Source organism: Vicia villosa, unplaced genomic scaffold (genome assembly GCF_029867415.1).
Source record: "Vicia villosa cultivar HV-30 ecotype Madison, WI unplaced genomic scaffold, Vvil1.0 ctg.000621F_1_1, whole genome shotgun sequence".
Classification (NCBI taxonomy): Eukaryota; Viridiplantae; Streptophyta; class Magnoliopsida; order Fabales; family Fabaceae; genus Vicia; species Vicia villosa.
This window is the reverse complement of record NW_026705279.1, coordinates 68,375-90,250: the sequence shown is the minus strand read 5'-3', so window position 1 is coordinate 90,250 and position 21,876 is coordinate 68,375. Positions and strand designations below refer to the sequence as shown.

Below are 21,876 nucleotides of genomic sequence, written 5' to 3'. Positions count from 1 at the left end.
ACCCCAAAAAATTGCAAATTGATTGTTAATAATTTTTAAAATTTACAATTTGGTCCTTCAAATTTTTTAAAATAGAAAATTGGTCGTTACTTTTCAATTTTTTAATTTGGTCAAAAAAATTTAAATTTTATAAAAAATAATCCCAAAAATCTAACAATGAATTATCTTAATACTCCATTCAAACAAAATAATTTAAAAATGAATGGATTTCAATTGAATCATTTAAATTGCTTTGAATTTTAAATTTCTTTAAAATTTCCAATTACCCCATCCAAACACACTCTAAAAGAGGCTTTATATAATTTGAAACAAGTCCCTAAAGTTTGATATGATCGTTTGAGTAAGTTTATGTTTGAAAATAATTGTTAAAGAAGAAAGATTGATAAAACTCTTTTTACTAAGAAATTTTAGCATGACGTTAGCGGTGCATGCTGTAGTTTGGGTACGTTTAGATCATTTTGAGGTCCCCCTTTCAGACTTCTCCTGAGAGTATTGTCCGCAGACAGCTAGATAATATTCTGGAGGATTTTGAGAGTCGTATAGTACCATAGGAGTATTGGAGTCAGGAAGCCACATCTGAGTGACATTATGCTGAGGGTTACATGACTTGGTTCTATTCTGTTTCACACCTATACATGACACTAGACGCTTTTGGAAGTCCACCTAAGTCTGCTCACGAGGAGATCACAGAGAATGAGCAGGCCAGGGATGATCATGTCGTCGTTGTGTTGCCGATTTGCCAGAATATTATGTGGATGCTAGAAGAGGACATCGAGTTTAGGCTGTTTGAGAGAGGTGGCGATGAAGCGGTTGACATAGCACATTGCATTCTTACCGTGGCACAGAATGTCTCGGGTTACCGTAGACAGAGGAGGAGCCGGGGTGTTAGGATTAGACATACTCAGTAGATTATGAATTTGATTGTATTTTGTATATTTTTCTATATTTTGAGAATAATTTTTGCACTATGATTGTCTTTTTGATTAATTAAATCATTAATCTATTATATGATATTCGTGTTTATTAATCTTTGAAACAAATAATGACAATGTTAATCAAATTAAAATTACTTTGAATTGAAAAAAACTACAAATTTACTACTTCATAACCAGTAAAATATATAACATTAAATAAGTTCTGACATTAAATATATGAAATATAATAATAAATCTTTACACTCCATTAACCGGTTTTATTTGTTATATTTAAATGTGAGAACTTGGTTAATGTTATCTTTTGTATTAGTTAATAAATCATAAATAAAATATATGGTTAATATCATATATTTTTGTGGTTAATGCAATGGTAAAATTGGTTAATGATACAACTTTTTATATTTGTGTTATAAAATAAAAAATATATAATTTTTTATTTTAAAAAAATCGAAAAAAAAACACTGTTCACCATGCATGATTAGAGCTGTCAAAATGGACTCGGTCCATTGGGACGGTCCACGAGCCCTATATTTTATCGTGAGTTGGGCCGCGAAAAACCTTTAAAAAACACAACCCTATCTTTTTGGGCCAGCTTACCGGGCTTATGTTTTTGATGGGCCTGGTCGGGCCGGCCATGCGGGCTTCAGGCTGACCCATTAAAAATACAATTTTAAAATAATTTTAGTTAATTTTGGAGAAAAAATATTGAGCTAAGGTATAATTGCATAAGAGTATTTCAATTGAAAAAGAAAAGTTAAAGAGGATGAAGATATCCTTCAAGATGATATGGTTAAAAAAATAGTTGCGAGATAAAGAGAAATTTTGATAAGTATTAGAGATGATATTCAGTTTCTCTCTACTTTTACATAGATATCTTCGTGGGAATTGTATATATGGATGTTGATTTGATGAGTATTTTAAATATCACCTAACTAAGTTTATTATTACTCTCTATTTATATTATGTAGCTTTTATCTATTACATCTTTTTATAAATTTAAAACTATAATATCGAAATAAAGGACTGACTGGCCCATCGGGCTAGCCCACCGGGCCACATGACCTATTAGTAACTGGGTCTGACTCATTTTTGACAGTTCATGAAGTAATCGGGCCGACCCACTTCAGTCTCTTTATATGGTTTGGTCCCCCGGACCGAAGCAGACTGGATCGGGCCAACCTATTTGACAATTCTATGCATGATGTCAAATTTAGGTGTACAAGTTGGTGTCAGGATAGCATATTTGATAAAATTAATAAACTTGGATTTTTCGGAAAAAAAAACTATCACAAAATGAAAGTATATTATATAAAAGGATTTTTCAACTTTTGTGAAAAAATAGAAATTATTTAAAGAGACTAATATATCAAAGAAAACATTAAAAGACTTTAACACATAGTTCATGATTAAAAACATAATTCATTACAAACTCAAATGTTTTCTATTTTTCATCAACCTTAGAAAGCTAAATTTTGAACCCTATTCATATAGTATCCATTAACCTCGCACTCTGTTTAGATTATATGAACTTATATCTTCATTAGCATTTCTTTCTTTTATGCAGTATATCATACATCTAACAATATTGTCACATTTTCTAAATTCTTCATCTTTTATACCACATATTTGAATAAGATTATATAGTGATGTAACAGCTATGATCTTTTGTTGTTTGATTAGTGAAAATGATCATATGACACTTGTTGTGTTTTTAAGTATGATGACTGTATGAGTCATGATGCTTTTGATTTTCCATTGAATGAATATCACAAACTGATTTTAAGTTCTATCCAAAGGATTTAAACTTGTCAGAAAACTATGTAGAGACACTAAGATTCAAGGAGACAAGAATGTAACAATTTAGCTTCATTCAATTGTAACTGCATATTTCATATACTTTAATAATACCAGTACTAATGTACTGAATCATTGATCACCATAAAAATATTTCTTAATCTTACAAAGACCAATATACCATAAACCCATCTGATGAATGTAACAAAGAAGTAAAAGGCCATAGTTCTTACTATATGATAGAATATCTCACATATATAACACCTAGATAACAAACATATATCCTCAGCTACTTTGACAAAACTGAGACTTTAGCAGCTTCACAGGACTTTCTTGCAATCCAAGGAATTTACCATGCACTGGGACTAGCTACCTTGGCCACATAACTATAATGTCCTCTCCTTCCTCCTCCTCCTCCTCCTCCTCCTCCTCCTCCTCCTCCTCCTCCTCCTCCTCCATTTCTTCTTCCTCGATTCATCTGATATTCATTATTATCATTGTGATATGCAGGGTTCTTAGACCACGACGTACTATTCTCTCTCCTTCTGTTATTTCCTTCCCATGTTCTCCAATTTGTATTCCCACCATTACTTGTTTGATACTTGTTATCCAAGTCACCACCATATTGCTCCTTTGGAATCCACCTTTGAGAAACATTCTGTTCCCAAGAGTTGGTTTCATTATTTTCATGATTGTTTGATCCCCATCCATCAGCAGCATAGCTTGGTTCGGGAGGCTTCGTTACTTCTTCCTCGGCGCCCCATCCCCATCCACAGGCTGGATTTGGTTCAGGGGGCTTTGTTACTTCTTCATCGTCCCCCCATCCAGTAGGTTCTATTCCCCATCCAGGACCGGATAATGACTGATTTAATAGAAGAGAACTTCCTAAAATCACAGTCTCCTGGCTCTTTTCTATCATGTTCCGACTGGCCTCTACTTCTCTATCCAAATCCAGATAGAGTTCAGGATCGACACTCGCATCCCAATCTACATCATCGATGTACATGTCCGGATCAGGCAACGGAATGTTGCAGGGAAATCCGTTGATCGCAGCCCAAAACCTGTTTTTTGCATTGTCAAATGTCTCTTTGACAGCAGAGTCTTCCCAGTTTACCACACTGGAATGCATATACATATACCTCTTGCATTCTATTATCTTTTTCCATGGAACTGAGCCAACCGAAGCACAAAATTTCTTTTCCCACGAAGGAACTGTTGGAAACCTATTATCTGTAAGCCAAAAGAATTAAATAGAATCAAATGATAATTCAAGTTGCATTGCTTGACACTAATATGTACTTCTAACTTAACGAAGAAAAAGAGCGAAAAACATGCAAAACTCGTGCAGAAGAATAAATATGCATTCATTGAATGGACAAATCTAGATAGTGTTAGTACAAAACCAGAAACAAACAGAATCTGTCCATAGCGGAAAGTACAAAAGATCAATCGCTAAGCTTTCCTATTCAACAATTGACTGACTTATGGATACTTTAAACATGCCTCCAAAAGATCTAATTAGTAGATTCACATACAACTTCAGTTTTAAACACGATACGTCGAGTTTGCATAAAGAAGAATATAGTTAAATAAACACGAAATTGAGTTATCTTTGGAATGGGTTGCTCTATTTTAATTCAATGATGTTACATATCATCCGAGCGATCCGAGCCTAACCAATAGATACCTACTTGCCAAAATCAATATATTCTCAGATCATATATAACCAAATCAAAACAGTTAAATAGATTTGATTTCCAAGTGTTCAATTTGAAATAGTACAATCATAGCCAGCATGAATTCAAAGCAGAACACAGACAAGTGATTACAAAACACAATCTGCAGAAGATCCAATACAAACAGAAACGTAGTTATTTATCACCACTGTCCATTTCAATAATTGAACAACGTAGGGACCAACCAAACAACCAACCTGATGAAAATGAAAAACACCAACAACAACCTAGCTACCTACCAACCTACCAACCAAATAAATGACAACATTCCATATCCTTCGAGACACTTCCTTCAATTATTGAAACTTTTAGTCTAATTATCTTTACACGAAAATTGAACCTAAACTAAACCCTCCATCATCATAGTCACACACACAAACAGGTAAAGTACAAAATACAAGCTCTAAGTCTCATCTCACAAAAGGGTTTTCTGTTTTCATAATACCAAAATTTCTGATTCAAAACCAGCAAATGAAAAAAAAAATCCCAAATTTAAAACCCAAAAAAAAACCCAATTGAAAGTAATCCATGCAAAAACTGAAGAAAGAAAGGGAAAAGAAAAAGCCACTTACCCAAAGGTGGTTTTCCATTATAAGATGAGGATCTCCAGTGACCCACTTGATGATTACTGATCTCTTGGTTTTTTCTCCAATTAGCCATTTCAATAAGCAACAGAGAGAAAGACCCAAAAGAGAAAAAATGGAAAAGATTTATCGATTGCAGGGAAGAAACACAATTGAAGAAAAAATTAACGAACTTTGAGAAATTTAGGAGAAAATGATTAAAGAATTGGAGAAAGAAGACGATGATTGTGACTATGATTTTGACACAGACAGAAGAAGTTTTACGAGGTTTCTTGTTTCTTGTTGCTTCCACAAGACATATCCTTTGGGTTTGTACTTGATTGCGTATTTATAGCAACACGTTTGCTCTTTTGTTTCATTCACATTTACTTTTCGAGGCTAAATTAGGAAATTGCTTTATCAATTTATAAGATTTACTATAATCGAATCTAAAATCTGAAAATTAAATGTATTTAGAAAATTATTTTTATCTACTAAGTTTGACCAAAGTCGAATCTAAATTTTAAAAACTAATAAATAAATGTATTTTGGAAATTATTTTTTTAATTAATAAGATTGACTAAAATCCAATTTAAAAATTGAAAATTAATAAATAATTGTATTTTGAAAATCCATTTTTAATTAATAAGATTTACTAAAATTGAATTTAAAATTTAAAAATTAAATGTATTTAGATTTTTTTTTAAAAAAATTAATAAGATTGATCAAAATTAAATCTGCAGTATGTGTTGAGGTACAAAGTGAATTTTGACTGGTTGATAACTTGGACAATGACATGCCACACACTATGATTTTTTTTAAAAGGCTGATACGAATGGAGAATGGTTATGTATTTTTTTTTTAAAAAAAGGAATCAGTTTTTGCAGTGTTGACGTTGATGGGTTATTCATGGTTTTCGTTTGATTTTTTCGCGCGGTTTTAAGAAAGTTCAACTCTATATTGGTTTGATGATAATGATAAATGCACTAACTACGTCTACAAAAGGGATATGGGCTTGTATGTTGCTTCATAGTATAAGGTGTTAGGTCTCTTCATTGCATTATGTATCTATACCGATATAGAAATCAAGAACAGAAAACTTTATGAGTTAATACCCCATCAACTCGTATCGCTTAAACCCATGCCAGAACTCAATAAAAGAATGAAAGCAGAAGCGTACTTGAGTTTGTCAATGTAATCTTTCGATTCGTAGAGTTCCTCAGGGTTTCTTGAATCTCTCCTGATGGAGACGAAGAGAGAATTCTGATAAACTGTGTATTTCAATCACTCTACAAATTGGGACCATAACCCATATAAATAATTGTCGGGTTATTTTTTACTCTCTCCGTCTCATAATAAATGTCTTATTTGAGCTCTGCGCGGTTCTTAAGAAAATGATTAGATGTGTTGATTTTAATGATAAAATTAATACTACCTCCGGTCCCATTTATAAGAAAAGAATTTCTTTTTCGATACATTGAATAAATAATGTATCTAGATAGTATGTTGTCTAGATACATTATTTATTCAATGTATCTAAAAAGAGAATCTTTTCTTATAAATGTGACCAGAGAGAGTATCATTTACTAAAATATCCCTATTTATTATAAATAAATGTTGTATTAATATTCTAAAAAGACATTTATTTTAAGACATGAAAATTGCAAATAATACACTTTTTATGAGACGGAGGGAGTAGTTTTCAATATTCTAATTTGGCTCTTCATCAAATTAGATATTGACTTATTGTATCTACACAACAACCTTACCTTTCATGACATGTATGCTTTTAGCCACATACTTAATATTAATTAGACCACTATAGTTTTAGCTAATTAAATAATGACCCTAACACATGTAATATTACATTTGTAACTCAAAATTATAACAATCTTTCACTAGTCACATAAGTAACTTTACATATGTGTTAGATTTTATGAGCGCAAAATTTGTCATTATATACTTCTAGCATATCCAAATTATCTCGTCCATTAGTTATGCCAGTACTAAGAACCAAAGTAATTTTTGTTATATCAATCATAACTAAAACACATCAGTGATTAGTAATAGTGACACAACTAAATGACATCAATTCATTATGAAATGTGTTGCATAAAAATCACTAGAATTTGACATGTACATGTCGAATTTCAATTGGTCATACTTTACTTTAGGGAGATTATTCAATAACCTGTACAAAGTATAAATAGTTGAATATCAAACTTTATAAACAAAAAATATTCAAAATCATAATATGCATACATAATACCAAACAAATAACACAAAAATCACAAATGAGTAACTCCCACTTAACTAAAGATTCCTTAAACTGTAAAACACTCATATGAGCAGTGTGCTCATGAAAGACCTTGGATGGAAGACCTTTTGTAAGAAGATCTGCTATCATGGTGTTTGTCCTTAAGTGGTCTATGGAAATCTGTCCACTTTATACCCATTCCTTAATAACTAGGAACTTGATGTCAATATATTTTGACTTAGTCGAACTTCTATTATTGTTAGAATATATGACGGTTGATTTATCATCACAATATAACTTAAGCGGTCTTTCAATTCCTTCCATAATTCACATGCTAGTGACAATGTTCCTCAACTAAATCCCATGGTTAGATGCCTCATAACATGCTATAAATTCCGCTGCCATACTGGATGAAGCTATAAGAGTTTATTTGGAAATGCGCCAAGAAACTGCACCACCGGTCAATATGTAGATATAACCAGAAGTGGATCTTTTACATTTTGGCATCCATCAAAATATGAGTCAGAGTATATGAGTCAGAGTATCTCTCATTGGTTTGACCTTGTATACGTGAGCATATAATCTTTTATTCTCTTTAAATACCTCATTAACCTTTTGGTTTGTTTTCAAATGATCCACTCCTGGATTGCTCAAATATCGTCCTAACATCCCAAATATGAACGTAATATTGGATGTGTACATAATTGGGCATACATCAAACTCCCTACAGCTAACGCATAAGGAATCTTTTGCATTTATTGAATTTCTAAATTTCCTTTTGGGCATGACTAAGACTAAATTTGTCTCTCTTAGAACTCGAGTTTCCCTTGGTTTAGATTCCGCATGCCAAATCTTTTAAGCACCTTTTCGATATAGTTCCTTTGTGATAATCCTAAAATACCATGAGATCGGTCTTAGTGTATCTGAATTCCTAATACAAAGGAGGCACTACCAAGATCTTTCATTTCAAACTTTCTTGATAAATTTATTAGTTTCGTGTGTCATGCTTATATCATTTATGGTTAGTAGTGTGTCATCAACATACAAGACCAGTAAAATATACTTGCTCCCATTGAGTTTTTGATACGCACAATCTTTAACAACATTCACCTCAAAAACAAATGAGAGAATTATTTCATGGAACTTGTGGTATCACTGACGAGACACCTACTTTAGTCCATAAATGGATTTTGTCAATTTGGAAACCATATTCTTTGAGTCTCTTGACACAAAGTTTTTTGGCTGCACCATATAGATTGTTTCATCAATGTTGACATTGAGAAATGTCGTGTTGACATCCATTTGATGGAGTTCTAAATCATAGTGTGCAACAAGAACCATGATTTTTCTCAAAGAGTCTTTCGATTAAACTGGATAGTTGATGGGGACATCTTCCATCATACCCATTATTTTCCTCATATTCTGGGAGAAAGATTATGTAATCATCCATATTAGGATTTCTCCTTTCTCTAGTGGATCTCACAAATGTATTGGTTCTTGTAACACTTGTTATCTTGAGTTTGTTCTTCTTGAGAAAATTCAACAATTTCTTGTGGAGGCTCCATACTTTGAAAATCGATTCTCTATTATACGCTCCCATTGGATCGTCATTAACCACCATAATCTCAAAAAATTTAGAATCAATTAGACTTAATCAAAAGACCAACTCTTGATGCCAATTGCTATGTGATAGTATGGTGTAAGAAAATAGTCTAGAGGCGCGGGGTGGGGGAGGGGGGTGAATAGATTTTTAAAATTGAATTATCTAAGGTTTTCTGAGTTTGCACGCGGAAGATTTAGAGCAAAAATATGAGAATTATACTTGTATAAAAATTGTCTCATGTAAGCACTTAATACATTTACAAATATCACATATGATCAAATGATGATGCACAAGGAATTGAATTCTATACTTCATGAGGTGTATTTATACAATGATTTAATTTGTGAATTCTTAACTCAACAAATTTTTTAGATTTTAATCACCACTGAAGCTCGATTAGGTACCAATTCCAACACAAAACAAATCTTAAGCAATAAATTTCTACCAATTGAACAAACGATAAACTACTCTAAGAATTGAAAACCTAAGCATGCAATGTCCTACGAAAATTGAAAAGACACCAGGATTTATAGTGCTTCGGCGTTCGTCCTTACTTTGCCTACGAGCACTCTTCAATGGTTTCTCATTGGAACCCGCATAGCTCCATTTTGTTTTGACAAATATTGCAAGAGTTCATACAGTCTATAGCCCACAATAATGTTGAAGAAAATAAATATTCTATATGGATCTTGACTTTTATACAACTTCACGCCAAAGTCTTAGGCTTAATCTTTACTTGATTCACATTTCTAAATCTTCCAATATCATCAATCTGCTCCAAGCCTTCGTGTGTAGCAATCACCCTTTGATCTTACCGATTCCTTTAACGAAGAACTATTTGGAGATCTGAGAATAACTCCGCCTTATCAGTAGTCTTCCATACAAACACTACTAAAGCAATATGGAGAGAAGAACGTCCTTCATTTCACTGGAATTTGTCAGCACCAAAGTCTTTGCCGAATCTTCAAGAATGATTAGTTTCAAGACAACGTCTCCCCCAATCAATCACAAATCTCTCATTATCAAGATCAAAAGTCAAAAGAAAGGTTGAAGAAGAAAGAAATTCGAAAGCAAGCATTTTGAACTTTTTCAAAGTGAGAGTGAGAGTTGATTTCAAATAAAATCACAAAATAATTATGAGATTCACTACATGAAAAGTGTTGACAAAATGTTTTATATGTGCTCGAGATTAAGTACAAAAATGAGTGGTAAAAGTTGGTTAGATTCGAATAAAGAACAATATATGGTTTAAGTTAAATGATGAGCAAGTGTGGAATAAAAAATAACAAGATTTTCGACTCATTTCGCGCTTGATTCAAATCATGAACAATGTCCCATTCGGATAAAAAACCCCGTGAATCGAAACAACTACAACAAGCCTTAATGGAAAATGTAAAAAAATGATCTAATTTGAATCAAGTGTAAAGTTTGATTCAAATCAAATCCAATAGGGGTGACCAGGAGGAGCTTGATTCAAATCAAGTGTAAATTGTGATTAAAATTAAAGTGTTAGAAAATTCCTAGTTTGGCCCTATTCAATTTGATTTGAAGCATAATGTGTGTTTGATTTGTTTGATTCGAATCATAACATACAAAATCTCAAATTTTTATTGTTTTAAAAGTACTTTGAGGTTTTTCTTTGCAACAAACTTGAATAAGAACAAAAATAGTTTTTATTCCACTGACTTTTGCAATTGACTAAAAGCATCTTGATTACGTTCAAATATATCCACTTTTTATGCATACTAAAACGAATAACGAATCAATTTCAACCTTGATCAAAAGATGTGCAATCTGTTGGATGATAATATGACAACAAAAAAATAGTCTAGAGGGGATGAATAGAATTTTGAAAACAAAATCAACCTATTCTTCAAATGAGAATAACCGAAAATTTTTCAGAGTTTACGCGTAGACGTTTATAGGCGAAAATATAAAATTATACTTAATTGCCAATTATTTAGTAACAACTCAAATTACTTTATAAATATCATAATGTCTAGATGAAGAAACACAAATATCCAATTGAATTAATTTGATAAGTCTCGAGATTGATTAATCAATCAACCAACCAGGCAAATTCTAAAAACACCATATTTCTCACCACTAAAGCTCTTGATAGGTTCCGAAACAAATATCTTTTAACTTCTTACCATTTCTAAAATTTATCCGATTTTTAAGTATTTCTATAAATTAAGTTTTTTCTTGTTGTTGTGTTATAGATTATATATAACTGAAGGATGCTATGTATTTTTAACAAAAAAATTTAAAACACATACAGAAATCAAAATGATTGTAATTAACCAAATTAAAATGACCTGCATGCAAACAAATATCTTTTGACTTCTTACCATTGCTAGAATATACCGTACTTCTCGGCATTCCTAAAAATTAAGTTTTATAAAGATTATAGACAATAACAAAAACTATAGAGTTTGGAAGAAAAATAGGGCAACTTAAATATCCATAATTTCTTACTAAATAGTGAAGTAGTTAAAGGATAATAATTGTATATCAAAACCTATATATATCTCTTAATTTCATAAGACTTTATTGACGTCCAAGGAATTTATCATGAACTGGGAGTAGCTGCTACCTTGGCTGCATAACTATAATTTCCCCTCTTCCTTCTTCCTCCTCTTCCATTTCTTCTTCCTTGATTCATTTGAATTTGATAGTCACTATTACCATGGTTCTTAGACCATGACATGTTATTCTTTCTTCTGTCATATCCATCATTTCTTGCTTGATACATGTTGGGAAAATCAGCAACATAGTGCTCCTTTGGAGTCCATCTTTGAGAATCATTCTCTTCCCAAGAGTTGATTTCATTATTTTCATCAGCACCATAACTTGGTTCCCGAGGCTTTGTTACTTCTTCGTCATCGTCCCCCCATCCAGTAGGTTCAATTCCTTCTATTCCCAGAATCACACTCTCCTCCTCGCTCTTTGCTATCATGTTTCGTCTGGCCTCGTCTTCTCTATCCAAATCCAGATAGAGTTCAGGATCAACACTTGCACCCCAATCAACATCATCGATGTACATGTCCGGATCAGGCAACGGAATGTCCCAGCGATAGCCGTTGATCGCAGCGCAATACCTGAATTTTGCATCGTAAAAAGCCTGTTTGACAGCATAGTCTTCCCACTTCATCACTTTGGCATGCGATTCCATATACCTCTTATCCCATAAAGGAAGCACGGTCGAAAACCTATTATCTGTGAACCAAAAGAATTAAACAGAATCAAAAGAAAGAACAAAACCAAACAAAAGAGAAAAAGGGAAAACAAAAAGGATACTTACTCAAAGGCGGTTTTCCGTAATAAGATGAGGATCTCCGGTGACCCACTTCACGACTACTGATCGTTTGGTTTTTTCTCCAATTCGCCATTTCAACAATCAACGGATTACAAGGAACAAACACAATTCAAGATAGAAGAAGTTTTCGGAGCTTTGTTGTTGCTTCCACAAGACATGTACTTTGGGTTTGTATTTATATCAACACTTTTGCTCTTTGGTTTCATTCATATTTAATTTTTGAGGTTAAATAAGGATATTGATTTTTTAATTAATAAGATTTACTATAATCGAATCTAAAATTTTAAAATTAAATGTATTTAGATTTTTTTTAATTAGTAAGATTGACCAAAATCAAATATAAAATTTGAAAATTAATAAATTCATTTTGGAAATTATTTTTTAACTAATAAAATGTACTAAAATTGAATCTAAAATTTGAAAATTAAATGTATTTGTAAAGTTACCTTTTTAAATAATAATAATTACTAAAATGGAATCAAAATTTGAAAATTAAATGTATTTAGAACATTATTTTTTTAATTAATAAGATTGACTAAAAAGCGGAATGATATGCAAAGTTTATATTATGTTAGAGAGAGAAAGTCCAACATCTCTCTAAAACATCTTTAGAAAGTATGCAGTCAAACAGACGTGGAAGGGAGCAAGGAGGATGGACTAAGATCATATTAAGAGAAGATAGTAGAAGGATGAAGGGGAAGTGGGACGCAACTATTACAAGAGGCATGAAGGAAGGAGGACCTGCATTTACAACCATTTACTTTACAGAGTTTGCTGAAAGATGGAATGCTAGAGGTTTATATAACGAGTTTAAAGCCTTGGGGGATATATAAGAGGTTATCACACCGAAGAAAAGAGATATTAGGGGAAGAAGATACATTTTTATTCCATTTCTTAATGTAAGGGACTCAAGTCTATTGGCTACGAAAATGGACAATACTTTCCTTGACTGCTGGAAGATTTTTGCGAATCTTCCTAGGTATTCTAGGGGAGAAGTGAAGATAAATAGATTTAAAGGGAACACCGTTAGAAACTCATCAAAAACTAAGGTAGGAGGAGGGGGTTGCCTATGAATAAGTTACATCAAGGGAAGAGGAATCCAGTTATGGGTGATCAGAGGAGGCATGTAGGGAACCCATATGCGGAGGTGACGAGAGGTCTTGTTCAGGGGACAATTAATCTAGGTAACGGGGTTCGAGGAATTCTTCCTAACTTGGTTTTCAAAACTGATGTTGAAGAGAACTCTAGATTTGAGAAAGCTTATATGGGTATAGTGGAGAATTCAGGGTTAACGTATTCCATGCAAGAACTTTTCCATGGAGAGGGTTACTTCTCGGTGAAGGTCACACTTTTGGGTGCTAACCTTTGTCTGCTTGAAGACTTAGTTGAAGGTGAAATGGAAGCTCTTGTAGAAGAGGGTTATGATTGCTTAACTAGTGGTTCAAGGAAGTAAGAAGATGAAGAAAAACATACGTGGATCCAAAAAGGGTAACTTGGTTGAGGTGTTATGGAATACCTTGTCAACTTTGGAACATAAGATTCTTTGAGTTCTTAGCGGTAACACTGGGTCTTTTTATTTGTGGCGATGATTCTACGTCTGGAGGCTGAAAATATGGATGTAGCTAAATTGATGATACGGACCAAGTGTGCATCGATGATAAACGAAGTGTTTAATATTGGTGCTGATGGGGTTACCTTTCAGATTAAAATCATGGAGGAAGCTCAAGTTCCAGTAATTTCTTATAAATCTTAACAGAAAAATAAGGATTCATATACAAGTCCCGAGGACTTGATGCCGAAGTTAAGTGGAGGTGAATCAACGGTGGGAAAAGGGGGCGAAGCTAGTGAGGTACTGGAAATGGTTCTTTTGAACGATGATGGTGAGGTGCCTAGGGGGAGGGAGGCATTTTCTAGGAGACACAAAGAAGGTAATATTTCTTCTTTTGAGGAAGGAGAACATTTTCCTATCTTAGCTTGCAGAAAAGAGTTACACATTTCGGGAGGTTTTGAGGGAAATCCAAAAGGATTGATGTTGACACATCATGCTCAAAAGAATAAAGGCTATGTTGTGTCGCTTTCCAAGGATGTGGAGTCAGAAGAGGGAAGAATGATCAGTCCTAGGTACTTTACTTGTCCCGTAGTGAGTGGGGACTACAACCTCAATGAATTTTCTGGGGCAAATGTTGGGCTGGAGTTTTTGGGCCAGAATTTAGGCCCAATGTCTTTTGACAAGGCGTGTTTATGGCTAAAATGGTTAAAGAAAAAAGAAGAAAAAGATTCGTGAAGTAAAAGATTTGGTTGCAAAGGCGTTTGGTCAACCTTTGTTCTATGCATGTCTCATCAGTAAACCCATTTCCAACAATTTGAATGGTGTTCAAGATCAGACGAGGGAAGTAGAAGGTGGCTTTTCAGGGGAAGCAGTGCTATGTTGTGATTCTATGACGAATTCAGACGTGATGCAATGTAACTCCAGATTGAGAGTAAATTTAGAATCTTTGGTAGGAGGTTATGTTGGAGATACAATTCTCAAGTTGGGGCTTGTTAGTAAAGAGAGTGAAGATACAATTTTGAAGGAGATTGAAGATATGGAAGTAAGAGATATAGAAGGATTATTATCTAGGAAGGTGGGAAAAATTTCAGTTCAATGATTATCCTCACGCTTAACATCAAGGGTGGAGGCTGCAAAACAAAGAGAAATAGAACAGGTTATTTGATTCAAAGGGGCAAGGTAGATATTTGTTATCTGTAGGAAACGAAATTGATAGAGTTTGATAACAAAGTGGAAGCAGAGTTTTGGGGGTCAAAAGATGTCGATTGGTCTTCTTGCGCTTCGATTGGGGCATCGGGGGGGGGGGGGGAGGGTGTTATTTCTTTGAAGAAGGAACTTATTCAGTCCAATATGCAGTTTCATAGGAGAAGGTTTCATGAGACTCAAATCTTTAAAGAAAGGTGAGTTGATTAATTTTATCAATGTTTACACTTTTTGTTCTTACACTTCCAGGAGGGTTCTATGGGCTGATTTAATGGTGAAGAATGGTAGATTTGTGGGAGAGAAATGGTGCATAGAAGGAGACTTCAACACTGTTTTAGAGAAGGGGGAAAGAATCAGTAAGGGTAGAGGAGGAATATACAAGGGGAGTGAGGAGTTTGTGGAGTTTGTAGAGGTGATAGAGCTGGTTGATCTTCCGTCGGTGGGAGGGAAATTCACTTGGTATAATGGTAATGGGGAAGCTATAGGAAGGTGGGATAGGTTTTTGTTGTCTGATAAGTTAGTAGTTTATTAGGAGGTGACGGGTCAGAAGGTGGGTAGAAGGGAGTTATCAGATAATTGTATGGTTTGGTTGATAGTAGGAGGGAGTGACTGGGGGCCTAAATCGTTTATATTCAACAATTCATGGTTTAAGCACGCAAAGTTTAGCAAGTTTGTGGAATAAGAATGGAAGACTATTAAAATCACAGGTAGATGGGACCTTTGTTTATATGAGAAATTGAAGAGGCTTAAAACTAAATTAAGGGTGTGGAATATAAAGGTTTTTGGGTGGATAGACTTGAAGGTGGAGGATAAGATCGATGATTTGAATGAATTGGACCAATACTTGATAAACAATTTGGGAGGTGCGAATGTGGAGGAAGTGGAAAGTAGGAGAGTTGTCAGTGAAGAGATCAGGAGACTCATTGTTATGAAGGAAGATATGCTCAGATTGAAATCAAGAGTTAATTGGTTGGTAAAGGGGGTCGTAATACCAGGTAATTTCAAAATTCTTTGAAAGAGAGAATTAGGAAGAATTACATTTGTATAGTGGAAATTTCTAGTTGTATGGTGGAGGGTGTGAAGGAAGTCAAACTTGAGATCAAGAGGCATTTTGAGAAGTTCTTTAAGGAATCCAGCAATATGAGACCAACTCCAGAAGGTCTTCCTTTCAGCAAATTAGAGGAAGTGGTTAGGATTAAATTGGAGGAACCTTTCATGGAGGAGGAGGTGAGAGAGGTGATTTGGGACTGTGATGGGGATAAAAGTCCCGGACCTGATGGTTTTACTTTGGAATTTTTTTAAAATATTTGGAGTATTGCAAAGGAAGACGTTATGCGGTTTATTAGAGACTTTCACGAAAAGGCTAGACTTACTAAGGCTTGTACTTCTTCTTTTATTACTTTAATTCCGAAGGTTCCTAATCCTCAATTCTTATCGGAGTATAGACCGATTTGTCTAGTCGGCAGTTTATACAAGATTTTATCTAAGCTCTTAGCTATGAGATTAAAAAGTGTGATAGGGAATCTTTTCTTCATAAAACAATCTACGTTTATTAAATGTAGGAACATTTTGGATGGAATTCTCACGGTAAACAAAATTCTCGATTTGGCCAAAAGGGAGAAGAGAAGTTGCTTGGTGTCGAAGGTTGATTATGATAAGGCCTACGATAGTGTGAGTTGGAACTATTTGAGGTTTATGCTTATAAGGACTGGTTTTGGTTCTAAGTGGTTGGATTGGATGGAGGCTTGTGTGTTCTTAAGCTCTATGGAGGTGCTCGTTAATGACAATAACACATAGGACTTCAAAGTGGTAAGAGGTCTTCGCCAAGGGGATCCCTTGTCCACTTTTTTGTTTGTCATTGTAATGGAAGGTTTAACTAGATAGGTGGAGAAGGCGGTGGATTTGGGGGAGTTCAAGGGATTCAGTTTTGGTGTTGGTGAATCCGTGGATATTCTCCAATTCACGGATGATACCGTAATCATAGGTGATGGTAGCAATGATAATTTATGGAGTTTGAAGACCGTGCTTAGAGCTTTCGAAATCATGTCGGGTTTGAAAGTGAATTTTTACAAGAGTAATATTTATGGTGTTAACTTAAGCGATAGGATGCTAAATATGGAATCGTTTTTGGCTTGTGGAGTGAGATATCTCCCGTTTAAAATTTTAGGGGTGATGGTGGCCGATAGTCCAAGAAAGGAGGTCATGTGGAAGGAGGTAATAAATATAATGAGGAATAGATTATCAATATGGAGTAGTAGGTTTCTATCAATAGGAGGGAAGGTGGTGCTAATAAATTCAATGTTCAATTCTTTACCATTATATTCCTTGTCATTCTATCGGGCTCCTAAAAGTCATTCAAGAGATAAGAAGAATCCAAGGAAGGTTACTTTGGAGGGGGTGGAAGGAAGTAGAGGTATTCAATGGCTGAGTTGGAGTAAGGTTTGTAAGGAGAAGAATCAAGGTGGTTTGGGTATAAGGGATGTGGAAAGCTTTAATACAACTCTTCTGATGAAATGGAAGTGGAGAATAATCAAGGAAGATATTGCTGTTTGGAGAAAGCTGCTAATTTATAGATACGTAAATCCGACGACAAAGATGTTTGTTAATGATAAGAGGGTTATTTCGACCAACACGATTCAATTCGGTGGCATGATTTACTATTGGTAAATGATTGCGAATGCTCGAGAGGGTTATCTTTTCCTAACTTAGTTACTTGCAGGTTAAAAAAAGGTGACGCTATCTCATTCTGATTCAGCAGTTGGTTGGGAGATCAAGGCTTAGCGGAAGAGTGTCTAGAGTTGTATGATATAGCAGTGAATCCTTTTATGACAGTAGCAGTCGCAGTGGTTTGGGAAGATGGAGTTTGGTGGTGGAATCTGGCGGGTCTGATGTAATCACACATTCTTGCAACCTTGCAGACATGTGTCTTGTTCTCTGAGGTCTATTTGGGTCAGCATCACCTCTGACTTCTTCTTGTTGAACTTCTTCTATTTCGAATTCAGTGGATGGTTCTTCAAAAAATATTTTCACTAAATCCTTCTTGACATTCTTAGTCCAATCCCATTCTTTAAGCTCATCTTTGAAAAAGTTGGCGATTACGATTCAGTGAAACAAGCTTGGGAGATCTTGAAGAAAACTTATGAAGGGGATGATAAAGAAAAGGTGGTGAGGTTATAAAGTCACAAGCGATAGTTCGAATTGGTTCAAATGGAAGAGAAGGAAACTATCAACGAATATGTAACACGCATTACACGTTTGGTGAATCAAATCAAATCTTGCAAAGAAATCGTTGTGGAGTAGAATGTTGTGTCGAGAAGAGTGATTGTGGCACTACCGTTTTGGACATCTCAATTTTCGAGACATTGAGGCATTACAAAGGGATGGTATGGTAACCAGGTTGCCGAAAATCAATATTCCAACTGCGATGTGTGAAGAGTGTGTGCAAGGGAAATTGCACAAGACTTGTTTCAGCAAGGATGCGGGTCATAGGACCAAGCATCACCTTGAGGTGGTGTACTCCGATGTGTGTGGTCCAATGCCAGTGAACTCGTATGGTGGAAATAGGTACTTTGTCACTTTTATTGACGATTTTAGTAGGAAACTATTAACATACCTAATCAAGAGAAAAGATGAGGTATTTGATGTGTTCAAAAGATTTAAGTCCATGGTTGAGCGGCAAAATGGTCACAAGCTTAAAATTTTCAAAACGGATGGTGGAGGTGAATATACCTCGATTGAGTTTGGGAAGTATTGTAACAATGAGGGCATATTGCGTGAAATTGTGCCACCCTACACGCCCCATCAGAATGGTGTTGCAGAGAGGAAGAATCGTTTAATAACGAACATGGTTCGTAACATGTTAAAGGGAAAAGACTTGTTGAAGGAGTTGTGGGGTGAAGTCATTTCTACAACCGACTATTTTTTGAATAATTGCCTTATAATAAAGCTTGATAAGGTGACTCTAGAAGAGGTGTGGTCTTGATTTAAACCAAGCTTGAGTCATTTGAGAGTTTTCAGTCTGATAGAATTTTGACACGTTCTAGGTCAGATTCAAAAGAAGTTGGATGACAAGGGTGAAATGATGTTGCTCGTTGGTTATCACCCTACCGGAGGTTATAATTTGTTTGATGTTGCAAAAAAGATAATCATGATTAGTCAAGACATTATGGTCGACAAGATGAAGCATTTTGATAGCAGAAAAATGACTTTGAATGGTCTAGTAACCGGTCACCAGAATGGTGTAACCGATTACGGGCGTGATTTCCTACTACTAGAGGCTGTTGGGACTGGTGTAGTAGAAGGCATAATCGATTACGAGAATCCTGTAACTGGTTACGACAATGAATATACTGAAAATTTGGTTGATGTAGATACTAAACAACTACCCGTCGAAACCGAAATCGGGGAACACATTAGACGACCAACTAGGCAAAAAGGTTTTCCTCGTAGACTCCAAGAATGTGAAATATTTCGGGACAATGAAATCAATGATGATGGCGATTTCGTTGAATTTGCGCTTATGGCCGAACCCGAGCCTGTTAGCACGGAAGAGACATTAAGTGATCCAAAGTGGGTGTGTGCAATGAAAGAGGAACTAAAATCAATCGAGAAGAACTATACTTGGGAATTGTTTGATCTACAAGAACGAAAGAAGTCAATCGGTGTGAGATGGGTCTATAAAGTGAAGGAAAATCTCAAAGGTGAAATTGTCAAACATAAGGCTCGATTAGTTGCGAAGGGATTTTTGTAAAGAGAAGGTAGAATTGTTGGTATTGTGAATTCCAACAATTGGTCGATGTATCAAATGAATGTGAAATCTGTGTTTTTGAATGGTCCAATTGGGGAGGAAGTGTATGTAGAACAACCCTTTGGTTTTGTTGTGACAAATCAAGAGGGAAGGGTCTACAAATTAAAGAAAGCGCTTTATGGTTTGAAACGAAGCTCCAAGACCTTGGAACAAACTCATAGATGGATTTCTAGTCGATGTTGGTTTCAAGAAATATGTTTGCGAACATGGTGTCTATGTAAAGACGGATACGAGCAAATATGTGATAATACTTTGCTTGTATGTGGATGACTTGTTGATCACAAAAAGCAACGAGTTTAGTATTTATAAGTTCAAAAGTGAACTTATGGAAGAGTTTGAAATGAGTGACCTTGGGATTATGACTTACATTCTTGGCATAGAGTTCCACAAGTCAAAATTGTGACTGCTCATGCACCAAAGGAATTATGCACTTGAGATATTAAAGAGGTGTGATATGGAGCATTATAATGTTTCCAATACACCAGCTGAAGCGAGGTTGCAGCTGTCCAAAAGTGATGATGAGCAGAATGTGGATCCAACGCAATATAGAAGATTGATTGGATCATTGCGTTACTTATGCAATACGCGGCCAAATTTGGCATTTAGTGTCGGTATTGCGAGTAGATTCATGGAGTGACCGAAGTTGTCTCACTTGTCAGTAATTAAGAGGATCCTACGATACGTCAAAGGTATTCTTGGCTGCAAAATTCTCTTTCGCGCAAAAGACACAGGCAGAAAATGCGATTTGCTCAGTTATACCGATTTCAATTTGTGCGAAGATAAAGCTGATCGAAAGTCTACGACTGGTTATGTCTTTATGTTCGAAGGAGTACCAATCTCTAGGTGTTCTAAAAAGGAACCAATGGTTGCACTCTCTTCTTGTGATGCCGAGTATATCGCTACATCGTTATGTGCGTGCCAGACTGTGTGTCTTATGAATCTGTTGGGAGAGTTGGGCAGCAATGTTGGAGAAGTTGTCACACTTTTGGTTGATAACGTTTCAAACCTTTCTAAGAATCCCATTGCACATGGGAGGAGCAATTATATTGAGATGAAGTTTCATTACTTGAGGGATCTTGTGTATGAAAGCAAGCTGAGATTGAGATATAGACGAAGCGAAGAACAAGTTGCGGATTTGATGATGATATGAGTCACAAATGTTGTGTTCAAGAAGTTAGTGATGAGCTTGGACATGAAGAACTTGGAGCATTTGAAGTAAGGTGGTGTATTGGATGTGCATAATAATTCAAACACATTGTATAAGCTTCTAGATGCAAATTGGTGTAAACAACTTATCTAATAAGCACTTTTAGAAGCTGGAATTCGGTTACAACAGGCGTTTTCAGCTTCTGGGTTTTTGTTTGAGTAGGCGTAACCGGATACGAACGAGTCTGAGTTTGGGCTGTTTAGCTTTTGTTTAAGTTGTTGTGTGTTCCACTTGTTTTTAATAGCTTGTATAAATATCTCTCTATTGTAACATTTGTTGTTAATGCCAATTTTACATCTCATCTCAATTACTCTCTCTCCCTCTATTATTTTCTCACATCGTCTTCTTCAATTGTCATTCTTTCTCGATTGATTCACTAAAATACTTTGTGTATATTCCAACAATTTTGACATTCAAGAGGAGTTTTTCAACCTCAAATAAGGAGATAAAAAATTAACCAATTCTTCACCAACATGAAGAAACTTAGGAAAGAACTGGACTATTTTCAACCTCTCCCCCATGTTTGCAATATCAAGTGTACATACAACCTTCTTTCTATCTATTTTCAACCTCTCCCCCATGTTTGCAATATCAAGTGTACATACAACCTTCTTTCTAACGTAAAGTCCTACCATGAAATCAATTATGGTACATGCTCCCTCGAGTGTCTCAACAAGCAAATGCTCCATCTAGGTCCTAAATCATGCTCTTCAATCCTCTTTCTCACATCAATAAGGTATTTTTGTTGCTAATCCAATAAGAGCGCTAACTTTATTTTTTTTTCATTATTCAATTTTAAGTCAAATTTGTGGCTTTATCAAATATCAATATAATATACTTTTGTATTTATCTTAATAATATTTATTATCTTTTAAAACTTTTATAGTGATATTTTGTTATAAA

At 34.9% G+C, this 21,876-nt stretch overlaps 3 protein-coding genes across 3 annotated transcripts; 1 reads left to right on the top strand and 2 right to left on the bottom strand.

The window, feature by feature from the left end:
- Nucleotides 1–2,800: 2,800 nt before the first annotated feature.
- Nucleotides 2,801–5,351, bottom strand: LOC131629880 (uncharacterized). Its single transcript, XM_058900679.1, has 2 exons — nucleotides 5,038–5,351; nucleotides 2,801–3,959 (listed from the first exon to the last, which is right to left on the bottom strand). Exons 1-2 carry the CDS (start codon nucleotides 5,123–5,125, stop codon nucleotides 3,079–3,081), a joined length of 969 nt encoding a protein of 322 aa, XP_058756662.1. The 5' UTR covers nucleotides 5,126–5,351; the 3' UTR covers nucleotides 2,801–3,078.
- Nucleotides 5,352–11,460: 6,109 nt separating this feature from the next.
- On the bottom strand, nucleotides 11,461–12,280 carry LOC131629832 (uncharacterized). The gene is made up of 2 exons (XM_058900632.1): nucleotides 12,193–12,280; nucleotides 11,461–12,107 (listed from the first exon to the last, which is right to left on the bottom strand). Exons 1-2 carry the CDS (start codon nucleotides 12,278–12,280, stop codon nucleotides 11,461–11,463), a joined length of 735 nt encoding a protein of 244 aa, XP_058756615.1.
- A 2,826-nt stretch (nucleotides 12,281–15,106) lies between these two features.
- LOC131629831 (uncharacterized) lies at nucleotides 15,107–17,626 on the top strand. The gene is made up of 6 exons (XM_058900631.1): nucleotides 15,107–15,156; nucleotides 15,209–15,426; nucleotides 15,667–15,928; nucleotides 16,021–16,186; nucleotides 16,283–16,729; nucleotides 16,844–17,626. The coding sequence occupies exons 1-6, from the start codon at nucleotides 15,107–15,109 to the stop codon at nucleotides 17,624–17,626; spliced, it is 1,926 nt and encodes a 641-aa protein (XP_058756614.1).
- The last annotated feature ends 4,250 nt before the right edge of the window (nucleotides 17,627–21,876 follow it).

Coding starts and splice junctions, on each gene's coding strand:
- LOC131629880 (XM_058900679.1), bottom strand. CDS start 5,125: ATGGCTAATTGGAGAAAAAACCAAGAGATCAGTAATCATCAAGTGGGT. Junction 3,960..5,037: donor TAATGGAAAACCACCTTTGG/GTAAGTGGCTTT, acceptor TTTGGCTTACAG/ATAATAGGTTTCCAACAGTT.
- LOC131629832 (XM_058900632.1), bottom strand. CDS start 12,280: ATGGCGAATTGGAGAAAAAACCAAACGATCAGTAGTCGTGAAGTGGGT. Junction 12,108..12,192: donor TTACGGAAAACCGCCTTTGA/GTAAGTATCCTT, acceptor TTTGGTTCACAG/ATAATAGGTTTTCGACCGTG.
- LOC131629831 (XM_058900631.1), top strand. CDS start 15,107: ATGCAGTTTCATAGGAGAAGGTTTCATGAGACTCAAATCTTTAAAGAA. Junction 15,157..15,208: donor ACTCAAATCTTTAAAGAAAG/GTGAGTTGATTA, acceptor TTACACTTCCAG/GAGGGTTCTATGGGCTGATT. Junction 16,187..16,282: donor AACCTTTCATGGAGGAGGAG/GTGAGAGAGGTG, acceptor AGTATTGCAAAG/GAAGACGTTATGCGGTTTAT.